General features: G+C 41.1%; 1 protein-coding gene across 2 annotated transcripts in view; it reads left to right on the top strand.

Annotated features, from left to right (window-relative positions):
* The window catches only part of NSMAF (neutral sphingomyelinase activation associated factor), a 38,744-nt gene extending 27,045 nt beyond the window's left edge, over positions 1–11,699 (top strand). Inside the window, exons 20-31 of one of the 2 annotated variants that reach the window (XM_081013341.1) lie at positions 126–168; positions 2,053–2,216; positions 2,847–2,955; positions 3,770–3,834; positions 5,134–5,201; positions 6,509–6,576; positions 6,823–6,946; positions 7,953–8,033; positions 9,052–9,202; positions 10,216–10,318; positions 10,835–10,944; positions 11,376–11,699. In XM_081013341.1, coding sequence (XP_080869467.1) covers positions 126–168; positions 2,053–2,216; positions 2,847–2,955; positions 3,770–3,834; positions 5,134–5,201; positions 6,509–6,576; positions 6,823–6,946; positions 7,953–8,033; positions 9,052–9,202; positions 10,216–10,318; positions 10,835–10,944; positions 11,376–11,470 — 1,181 coding nt within the window. In that variant the 3' untranslated portion in view covers positions 11,471–11,699. The remainder of the gene's footprint in view (positions 1–125; positions 169–2,052; positions 2,217–2,846; positions 2,956–3,769; positions 3,835–5,133; positions 5,202–6,508; positions 6,577–6,822; positions 6,947–7,952; positions 8,034–9,051; positions 9,203–10,215; positions 10,319–10,834; positions 10,945–11,375) is intronic. The other variant, XM_081013340.1, reaches the window with a different exon arrangement.
* Positions 11,700–12,088: the final 389 nt, after the last annotated feature.

A 12,088-nucleotide genomic window follows, 5' to 3' on the forward strand; every position in this document is an offset into this window, starting at 1 on the left:
TTTACTGTGTATAAGGTGACAGGGTTGTGAGAATGACAGAGTGTTGTAGTATTGTTTTGTTGAACCAACAGTCCTGTAATCAGAAACATTTTCACTTTGTGTGTCTGCTCTCTGCTTCTTTTTAGTATTTCATCCATTAACCTATGAAGGAGGAGTAGACTTGAACAGGTAACTGAGTTAACAGTAAAGGACTGGGTGGGCAGATTACCTCCAGCTTTAATTAAAAATATTATGTTCTCTTCCAACATAAAATGTTTTCGTACCAGTTTTCTTTGTGGTGAGCTTTTTGCATGTATCTTGATAGAATGGGGCTGTTTGTTGCTGGATTCTTTAAAAAGTCAGGCATATGTGCTAATAGCAACCTTCTCTGGGAGTAGCCAAAACAGCACCATCCATGCATAAAAGGAAGGTATTAGCAGGCTTGGGAAATCTTCAGGGTTTGTAGAAGTTAAGCAAACAAACCAATTCCTGGGAAACCCCACCGAATAGTCCAGTGAGGATGCTCATTGGCCACAGAAAGCTGATGGACTGTCAGAGACTGTCAGAGTGTATGTGTGTACAAAATCTAGAAGGGAATATCATGGAAGAAGGCATGGCTAGCATAACAGAGGCACTCTGCACTACAACATTGCGTTGCAGGTCCCACTTGTAATTGCAAACAGTTGGTGAGGTGCCCTTTACCACAGAGCTGGTGGCATCTAAACTGCAGGCACTGCAGATAGGGAAAAATAATTTCTCATAACTTACAAAGAAAAGTTGAAAAGCTGCAAGTTTCCTGCTTCTACAGTAAGAAACACATGGAATCACTTGGACTGCAGCTTTCTTGGCTGGCTAAACCACGGCTTATGAAGCCAGAAATGAGCCCTGGGCCCGCACCCCTTGCCATCCTTGTATCCACTTGCACACTGTCTTCAGCATGGAGATGCTGATTTGTTTCAACCGGAGTGGGTGCCGTTGTGGTCTAAACCAGGAGTCAGCAACCTTTTTCAGTCCTGGGCCACTCCACCAACCCTCAGACCATGTGGTGGGCTGACTATATTGGGGGGGGGGGCGGAATATGAACAAATTCCTATGTCCCACAAATAACCCAGAGATGCATTTTAAATAAAAGGACACATTCTGCTCATGTAAAAACACTGATTCCCGGACCGTCCGTGGGCCGGATTGAGAAGGTGATTGGGCCGCATTTGGCCCACGGGCCTTGGGTTGCCTACCCCTCATCTAAACCACTGAGCCTCTTAGGCTTGTTGATTAGAAGGTCAGCAGTTTGAATCCGCACGACTGGGTGAGCTCCTGTTGCTCTGCCCCAGCTTCTGCCAACCTAGCAGTTCAAAAGCATACCAGTACAAGCAGATAAATAGGGAGCACTGTGGTGGGAAGGTAAACAGTATTTCCGTGTGCTCTCGCACTCATCACGGTCCTCTGTGCCAGTAGCAGTTTAGTCATGCTAGCCACATGGCCCGGAAAGCTGTCTGTGGACAAACGCCGGCTCCCTCGGCCTGAAAAGCGAGATGAGCGAGGCATCCCATAGTCACCTTTGACTGGACGTAACTGTTCAGGGGTCCTTCATCTTTTACCCTCTTAACCTCCCAGGAACCTCTGTTTTGAACACCCAGGAACTCCACACTGAAGCTAGTGTACATAAGCTGGTAATGCAAAAATGCTTATTAAAATGGGAACATTGTACCCTATCAGCTCATTACAAGCATAATTTCTTTCTCTAAGGCCTTACAAAGTACTCATGATAAAGTAGCTTTGCCAGCTATTTTGAACAATTGTCTTGTGGCTTCCATTTTTGTTCTGTAAGGTCCATAAATCTGATGTGCATGTCAGCAGGAACAATGCTTACTGCATACATGCATGACATATTTGGGGAGTTAATATAAAATCCATTTGCGTACGCAAGTAAGGGAAAAAGCAGTTCTGGTTAATGCATGCCTGTCGTTGTCATAACATATAAACTGGAGTTATAAATACTTCCTGTTCTAGATGGATTAATGTGGTATAACCAAATTTGATATCCCTACATTTTTCTTCTCTTTTTCCATGAAGTAATATGGACCCAAATGAGCGAGTAGCGCTGTTGACACAAATCCTAGAGTTTGGACAGACTCCAAAACAGTTATTTACAATCCCTCATCCTCGGAGGATTATCCCGAAGTTCAAAAGTTTTCCTCGAGCATCCAGTCACGATTTTTTGATGCCTGAGTCACCAGGTAAATTTGGTGGGGCTACAGATATTGCTGTTAGAAGGATAGAATTGCAGAGTTGGAAGGGGCCCTGAGGGTCTGTGTACTGTATTTGATAATTCAGCTGACTTTAATTGTGTTTCTTTGTCCAACAAGTTCAATATAAAGATTTAGGTCAGACGCTCTGAAAAATAGTGGTGTATCAGTTTGCAAAAATCCCTTCCAGCAGTCAGAGTGGGAAAGGGGCTTTTGCATGCTGTTATTATTGCCTAGGAAGTTGCAATTCGGGGGGAAGGGGGTATGTAGAGATAAATTGGCCCTTCCTTGGAAGGAAAAAACCCCAGAGTTTCTAAATGTGATAACTCAAGTTTCAGCCTACTTTTTAAGCTTTGGTGCTCTTCTGGCACTTTAACAGTGTGGCCTTCCATTGTTTCAACCATGTCTCACACCACACACTCCACATTGGTTAAACTGGTAGGGTATCATAAAATGCTCTTTAGGAGGCAACATGGAGACAGAAGGGAATGTGAAAGAGGCTGAATAAACTGTAGTTGGCTCACTATATGAAATCTGTAATATATCTCTTCCCTGCTACTGTATTTCGTTTGGGGGGGGGGAGGGATTCATTATTAGTTGACATATTTTATTGTCTGTTAGTTTCTCCAGGTGAAGAATCTTTTGAAGATCTAACAGAAGAAAGTATAACGCTTGCTTGGAACCACATGACCAGATTAAAGATAGATGGGCAACACAAGATTCACAGAGGGTAAACTTTGTAGCATACAGCATACAGAGGAGGTGTCTAGAATGAGACAGTAAAACACTTTGAACCTTGTAGAACACAGTGCAGCCTAGTCAATTAGAAGAAAAATGTAATATTTTGAGGGAGGGGGATTTTGCTTTGTTGGAACAGGGGTCAAATATGTGGATTTGCAATGCAAGGATTAGGCTAAATGACATGATTGTCCTTATTGATATCAGTTGGGGTTTTTTTTATTTACTGCATATTTTTATCCTGACTTCTTATAAAATATTCAGAGCAGCAAATAAATATACAGAAACTAAAGTGATTAAATCAAATATTAAAAAGCGATACTCAGTTACAAGATTGAAAATAATACAAAAGCAGCAGCTGTCAAATATTGATTTCAAAAGGCAATGCCTATTTGGAAAGAGATGCCTTGTGGGTATCTTAAGTGCATTAGACCCAGGCAGTTTAAGACTTTAAAAGCCCAAACCCAGGATATTAAATGAGCCTGGAAACAAATGCGTAGCCAACACAGATAGCAAACATAGTTATGGCTGACATACCAGCATTAGCCAGCCACCATCAGGAAGCACAGATGACTTACTAGTCTGACACCAGAATATTCTACTTGCTTCAGTAGGGGTGTCTTGGGCAACAGATTGCTGGAATTTTGTGATTTATGCAATTCCAGAACTGTGTAAAAGTGTATCAACATTTTCAGATGCAAACAGCACACTTAACCATTGAATTTGGTGGGACTTACTACTTAGTAGACCTGATTAGGTTTACACTGCCAGATATTAATCACAGTTCCTTGCTATGTTTTGAACAGGGCAATCACTGGAATTGCTGTGCCTTACAGTTCCAACCAGTCTTCTATTTTCACTACATCTCAAGGTGAGTCGTGCTGTCAAGCCTCAGTAATATGAACATTATTCAGTGACACTGTGTAGCCCCTTTCCAATGGTCAGCATAGAATTCCTCTTTGAATAGACTCAGCAGAGACCTATGATCTGTAAAAGCAGTATTTGTGGTTTTTCCCCCACACTATATTCCTAGAAGCCTTGGGTCAGAGTTGTAGGTTGTGTGCAGAAAAAGCCCAGGGTATGCATGGTATGCGGTCAGAAGCTGGCTTTCTTTTCTTTTTTTACATCAGTTTTTGTTGTTTTTCTTAAAAAAGTATCCCACATCATGTTTTTATCTCTGATTACTATGACAGAGTTCACAGTTCACATCAATGCTTACTGACATTTCATAAGCTAGGGAAGCTCTACAAAGCAACATTTTCAAAGGTTGGCAATTGAATTTTAGTATCCCACATTGTTCATTGCCTCTCCCCATGATGGGAGAAAAAAATACAGCATAAATTATGCAGAACAGGATGATCTATGCAGGATGATCTATACTAATAGCAAAATCAATCTGAGTGCTGATATTTATGTAGCTAAAAAGAAAGTGTCCTTTCTGTTCTGAGGAGAACTGGCCAGGAAAGGACACTGTTAGCAGCACATCCCTTCCAGACCAGCTTCTCCTTGCTCTGGGCAGCCTCTCCACCTGTAGAGGTGCTTTGAAAGCTCAGACAGCTGGCCTGATCTGTGGCTCAGAGTCACAGTCGAGAGAGAGAACACGTGGGGGACAATCCAGAGGACAGAAATTTTTTTGCCCCTGTGGGGAGGGGACCCGTGTTTATACTCAGGCTGGGCAAAATATCCTCCCCATTGCAGCACCATTCAGCCCCACAAAAGTGGAGCTTAATGGTGATTCTCAGGGAGAGGTGCAAATGCGATAACTTTTTGGTGGGAGATGGACTTACCATTGAAGACAGGGTGGCCAAAGTTTGTTTTTCTAGGTTTTCTCTAATAGGGGGGAAAAGTTTTGCTGCTGTTTCGGTTTGGCTGCCCGCAGCACTCTGCTGCTGTTCTTCTGGTAACTGGGGACAGATTGCCTCAGGGGAACCATGATATATTCCTTGTGCAAGAAATAAAAGCATAGTGCAAAGATTAATTTTGCACGTGTCAGCAGTTCCATGTGTAGTCTCAGTGCGTGTGGCCTCACACATTGCTCAGTCTGGCTCTGCATAGAAGTATACTCCAGCAGTTTGCTGATGGGATCTTTGTATCTTGTTGATTTGATAAAACAATTTGGAAATCACTAATATGGTGCTGCTTTCCATTCTTCTCTCAAAATCTGCATTAGATTCAACCCTGAAGATGTTTTCTGCTGAATCAAAAATGCTGCAGCGGAGTATATCCTTTTCAAACATGGTGAGTGCTTCCAGGCTTGTGTAATCTTACAGCTGATCTTGCGGAATGTCTCCATAATTTAATACAATGTATTCCCGCCCCCCCCCCCCGGTAACTACTGTAGCTTACCAGTTTAATTCTAGCAGGTATGCTGTAATTGAACTTTTTCGCTGCTCAAATGTCTAGAGAGCTACTTCCAACTCTTAATAGCCATTGTGTAGTAAACCTATAACTCACAAGTGAACATCACACAGCCATATGTGCCTCTCACCTTGTGTTGTCCCCCAGTTGACAATCTGCTCCATCTAGGCAGGAGGAAAAAACTGAGTAGAGCAAGCTGACCTCCCACAAATCATTGTTCCTGCCTACAGCAGGGCACGTGACTGGAATAGAACCCAACCCAGTTAACCCCTTGCCAACCTACGGAAATTTACCACAGTTGCAGTCAATCCTGCAGCTTCCCCTGTCCATTTGCAGGTTCCTTCCGTGCTCTGGCAGCAGCTCATAACAACCAGATAATGTTAAGACTCCTGACTCTCATCAGCCCCAGGCAGCATGACAAGAGATCTGGAAAGAGAGGGAGCTGGGAGTCCAACAAGAGTGAGGTCATAGGCTCCCATAGCATCTTCTGGATGCTTTGTGTTGTGTACTCTGTTGTTGAACACTGAAGCTGTACCATTTGATACGGAAGCGATGGGAAGGCGATAGTGGCAGGGTGCAGTGTTGGGGGATGGGTAGTGACTGGCAAGTACTTCATTCGGATATACCAGCTGGAGTTGTTGCAGTAGAGTCTCTGAGAGCAGAAGCTGGAGTGTGTGTATGTTAGTGTGTTTCTGGGGAAAGGAGGCACCTCCCTCTTTTCTCCACCCTGGATGAATCAGTGGATGGGCAATCTCTGTTAATGACCATTATCTTTTTAACCTGGAGACAGAAGAGCATCGCTCAGGAGTCCAATACAGTGGGGGTAGGAAAGGGAGAGGCTTGTAAGAATATGTGTGCTGTACCTCTTGTGTGCAGCCCCGAACCCACCAACATGCATGTGCAACAGAGCTTAAAATGCTGTCCACCCCTTCTGTAGCTCCATTACCTTAGAGCTTCATCTCTGCACACCAACAAATTGTGTTATAAGCTTCTAGTAATCGATATTTGTTCAAATGTGTTTACTTTCTCTTCTTTTTCGCAATAGCAAAATTGGTTTGTGCTGCTGCACAATCAGATCTTGAGCTCCTAGGATACAGATGGTGCTTGCGATGAGACGGGCTCGTAATGTACTAATGTGTTCTTGCCAGTCTATCATTAAATTGAACATTGTCATCTTTTTGTCATAGGCTCTGTCATCTTGTTTAATCCTACCGGGCGATACTACTGTCGTATGTTCTTCATGGGACAACAATATGTATGTAATTTTACCTTGTACCGAATTGTATATAATACCAGTTGGTAGCTTTTATATAAGAGCTAAAAATGAATATATTTCACCTGCTAACTGCCTTACTGGGGAGGTAAGGCCTTTTTATATTGGAAGCACTTTTTCAAAGTTGGAAACGTGGACTGATTAAAATAATAAATGAACTGAATAAAAATTTGTGCTCTGAAATATAACTATTTAAAATATTTATATCTATTTTATTATTTCTGTTAGCTATTTCTATTCAATAGCTTTTGCAAGGAGGCAGGATACATTAATGGGACACGATGATGCTGTCAGCAAGATCTGTTGGCACAATGATCGTTTATATTCTGCATCTTGGGATTCAACTGTAAAAGTACGTAGAGTTCTCCACTTGATATGAATTTGTTGTGATGAAAGCTTTTAATCATTTGAGCAAGGATTGCCATTGTATCCTAGATTTGTCAGAAACGGCTCTGGTTGTCCATGTAAGTCACCTGTTTGTGGTGGCAGGACTGACTGTTCCAACTATTAGGAAGTAGTGAGAGAAGCATGGGGTAAGAAATACAGTAGGATCACCATTGTAGGGTAATTAACAAACGAATTGCCTGAATCCCTAGATTCAAAGCATTGGCCTAAACATTTTAAAATAATCTCTATGTGGTGGTTATTTCCTGTAGTGCCTGTTGGGTAGTTCATCCATGAATTTCCCCCATTTTTTCCATGCTGCTGTTGCTGAGAATTTAAAACAGGACTGGGCAGCCTCCAGATGCTGCTGTTATAGAATCATAGACGAAGAGACCCAAGGTCTCTAGTCATCTGGTCCAACCCCCTGCTATGCAGGAATCTCAGCTAAAGCATCCATGACAGATGGCCATCCAACCTCTGCTGAAAAACCTCCAAGGAAAAAAAGTCCACAACCTCCCACCATGGAACAGCTCTTATTGTCAGAAAGTTCCCACTGATGTTTAGTTGGAATCTCCTTTCTTGTAACTTGAAGCCATTGGTTTGAGTCCTACCCTCCAGAGCAGGAGAGAACAAGCTTGCTCCATCTTCCGTGGGACAGCCCCTTAGGAGATTTGATAGCCATCTTCAAATATCTATCAGTCTCCTCTTACCCAGGCCAAACATATGCAACTCCCCCAACTGTAAGGCTTGGTTTGCATCACACCGTTGACTCATGTTGTTGGCTTAATCTGGCATTATCCTTGACAACTGGCAGTGCTGGCTGATGCCGATGGAAGTTGGGAGTCCAGCAACATCTGGAAAGCCACAAGCTCTCCATCCCAAAAATTACAAATTAGCTCTTACTTTTAGGTTACTTAAATTGTCATATCTGGCCAAAGGAGAAGCTTACGTCAGTTCAAATATTTGTGTTCTAGGTGTGGCAGTGCATTCCTGCAGACTTACTGGGCACCAAGAAGCGGTTTGAATTGCTTGCTGAATTGGAACATGATGTTAGTGTGAGTATTAAGATACTTGTGTGCACATTTATTTTGTTTCAATTCAAACTTCAGCAAAACAAATTTTGGGGGTGGGGCGGGAGGGAAGTCTGTGTGAAGGCTTATTTTAAAGATGTATTGCCATTGCCTGAAAGGTCAGAATTGGTAACAGCAATATGCAAATACAATGTGATGTTTTCTTCATTTTCCAGTGATTACTTAGACATAGGTTTGAGAAACCACGGGAAGTAGGAAGAGGGGCACACACATGTGCACATGCATACACACATATATGAGAAACCTTTTTCCTGTTTTTAAATGAAAACTTGATTTCAGTTTTCCACTTGTGGAAAATGCTCTGTGTTTGATTATCTTTACATACTACCATCTATATATCTGCTGCTTTACGTAGAATGAGACAACAGGTTCTTATGGGTTTACAATCTCGGTCTCAAAAAGCAATATGAAAGCCACTCCTCTTGATGATTTCAGCATAGGTATGTTGGCAGTGTCTGTATATTTGGACTTGTTTAATACATAAAACAAGTGTATTTAGATTAGATTAACCCAGCAATGTATCTTCATGAAGAAAAACTAATGTATAATTTTTTTAATCATTTACATGTTGAGCTTAAATTTTGAAAATGCAGTTATCTGCATCTTAACAAATTATGCCTGTATTCCTGGAATATAGATCTGTAACATAGGAGAATTCAGTAATAGTTCCCCGAAGCATTGCCAAAAAGGACCATGTAGAAGATTTGTTTATTTGACTTGTTAGCATCTCACTACAAGAGTCTTTAAGCAGCTTACAAAAAATTAAGAATCAAAGGATAAAAACAAAAAAATACATTACAATAAAGCCATTACATTGACTGTTTATAAGACCATAGGATCCAGGCCACTGTGCATATTGCCTTGAATGTTTAAGTGCTCTAGTCATGACTGACTGCCTTTTAGATGCTTGCTTACTTGCCTTTCTTGCTTCATGGTGCTTGTTACTTCTTTAATCATCTCATACATATGCCTAATTACCTAGGTAAATACAATCAACTTGAATGCTGCATATACCCTGCTGGCATCAGGAACAAAAGAAGGATCCATTAGTATCTGGGATGTTACTACTGCTTCTATCTTGCATCAACTTCCATGCCATTCAGGGACTGTCTCTGATGCTGCTTTTAGTCCCGGTATGTTATGTGTTAATGTCTTCTAAAATATATACATTGTGAAGAGAAAAATACTTCAGTCTGCTGCGAGATAATTCAGAGACATTCCTATTGAATTGATATATCCAGTGTGACCATATGCATGTTTATTCAGAAGCAAGCTCCAGTGTGTTCGGTTGGGCTTACTCCTACGTAAAGTGTGTGTAGGATTGCAACCAACTTGCTCCCCTCTGATTAGGGCTTTGTAATTTTAGTGTGTATCCACCCTCACTCTGCAGTCATACAGAAGACCGGAAATGAAGTAACCCATTAAAATTGGGAGTAGCTTGCCTACCAAAACATCCTAATGTTAAATCATTTGTATTGCGTTGTTGGCCTGAAACAAAAAAGCCATCCAAATAATTTTGTTTGCTTAAAGAAACCTTTCTGCCAAGAGATGTTTTGGTAAAGCAAGCCACCAGCTAAATTGGATTTATAAGCACCCATCCAGTTGCCTATGGTAGTTTAAAAATAAAAATAAAACGCTGCTAGTTTAGATTATTTTTAAGAGGAATTGTGCTGATGCCTAGGAGATGGTTTGTTCTTTACTCAAAACAAGTAATTGATAAAGCTGCCTATTTTAAAACTACACACAAAGGGTATTATAACATTGAGCAAGTGTAGTGTTAGTGAAACTGTAAACACAATACTGGAACTGTACACTCAGCTATTACCATGTAATGTTAAAGTGTAGAGTCTGTTTTATTGTGTACAACCGTTGAGCTGTACAATTTAGTGTACACTCATATAAACAGTTGTTCATGTGTCAAGACAGCTTGTATCTGTGTTCAGTGTCCTATGTGAACAAGCCTCCTGTTGCACCACGTGAGTTGAGTTTTGGCACTGCAGCCTTTATGGTGCCATGCAATGGGATTTGCTCACTAGTAGCTATCCATAGAACTTAATGAGACCTGTTTTAAATATGCATGGGAATGGACTGAATGTATTTTGTGGGGTTGATTTAAATAATCCAGAGCAGTTACCTTGTTTCACAGATAGCCGGCACCTACTAAGCACAGGAGAAGATGGCTACTTTAAAGTGACAGATGTGCAAACTGGAATGATCATCTCTTCCATGCGCTCGGAGGAACCCCAAAGGTAAGTTTTGGAATGCACTGCTGTTTCATATAGGGATTTGCAGTAGAATCATGGATAGCCATCAACATGCACGCCCTCCAGATTCTGTGCGACTTCCATCAGTCTTGGGCAGCATGGCCAATAGACAAGGATGGTAGGAGCTGTAATCCAGCAGGCATTAAGTTCTTTGCTCCTGAGTTAGATCAAGTTATTCCAATGACCTCCATCAGTATTGGTGTGTTTAGATAGTGAAAAGCATCACTTTATGCAATGGTGTGTGCGCACATGCATACATGGATACTTACATAAGAATGTATTTTGTGTGTAGCATTTGCTCAAAGGGTTTAGTGTATATGTCCAGTATGGTTTCAGATTGGATGGGAAACAGTGTGTTGAGATTCCTACATTGCAGGGGGTTAACTAGATGTCTTCTAGAATTTGGGCACACAGCAGCTGCTTGGCTAAAAACGAGGCTGAGGGTTGGTTTTAAGTAGCATTGTCTGACTCACTTGTGATCTAACAACTTGCTTTTTGCAGGTGTTTCAAATGGGATGGCAACACCATCTTATCAGGAAGTCAGTCAGGAGAATTGTTGGTTTGGGATATTGTTGGAGGGAAGATAATAGAAAGAATTGCAGGACATTCTGGTATGTGTGAAATTCTCAACTTTTAAAAATCTGCAAGTATACTTTGAAATCTTTTAAGTAGTGGGATATTAATATATTGATCCTGGTTAGGTGTGTTTGAATGTATCATACCCTGGGGCTCTGTTTTATACCTTAGAACTTAATGTGAAGTATTTTCCATTGTACAGCCTGAGAAACAAAAGACCAGAATTCATCAAAATATGGATGTATAGCTGTGGCCCTAGAATCTGAAATGGCACCTGAAAGTTGGTTGCAATGATGATCTCTGGCTCAGGGCCTATAATATATATGCACAACAGTAGTGTGGAGTGCAGCTCTAGATGATTATGGGCAAATCTAGCAATGCATTAACCAAATAAGACCAAGATTTAAAGATAAGGATAATATGGTAAGTGAAACAAGTATCTGGTGTACACCTGTCTCTTTCCTAGGTACTGTAACATGTATGTGGATGAATGAACGATGCAGCAGCATAATCACAGGAGGGGAAGACAGACAAATCATGTTCTGGAAACAGCAATACTAAATAGTGCCTTCTCACTCAAACACATATGGTTATTTTAAAGTGAACTTTTTAAAGGACCTTCTTCGCAAGTAGCAATGCCTGCTGAAGTTCAAAGAGCTGAGATTGGGTCTGCAATTACAATGCTGAGCTACAGTATGCACTTGTATTTCCTTATGAATGTTATTATTGCCTGTAATGCTTGTCAAATAAAGACTTATTTTTCAGTAACCAAAGTGGTTCTAACTTGCAACCACAGTAATCTACTTAACATTATTTGTCTATATTTTTCCACAAAATGGAGATAAACCTCAGGCCTTAGCCAAAATACAAGTGTATCCTATCTCTGAATTTAATCCTGATCATTACAAACATATCTTTACTAGTATCCTTGCAGCTAGATACAGCATGGACCACTGTCATTTCAGATGTTGTTGGACTACAACTATCATTCCTGGCCTTTGGCCATGTAGATGTGGGCTGCTGGCTGGTCCAACTGCATCTTGCAAGCCCTGCTCTAATGCTCCTTTTAAAGCATCAGGATTCAGTTATGTAGAGAAGTACTTTTTAATAGGAACATAGCAGCATTCATTACCTGTAAAAATGGGGGTTAAGGCCTTTGTGTTTATACAATCCCACCTT

This window comes from Podarcis pityusensis (assembly GCF_964106645.2).
Source record: "Podarcis pityusensis genome assembly, chromosome: 7".
Taxonomy (NCBI): domain Eukaryota; kingdom Metazoa; phylum Chordata; class Lepidosauria; order Squamata; family Lacertidae; genus Podarcis; species Podarcis pityusensis.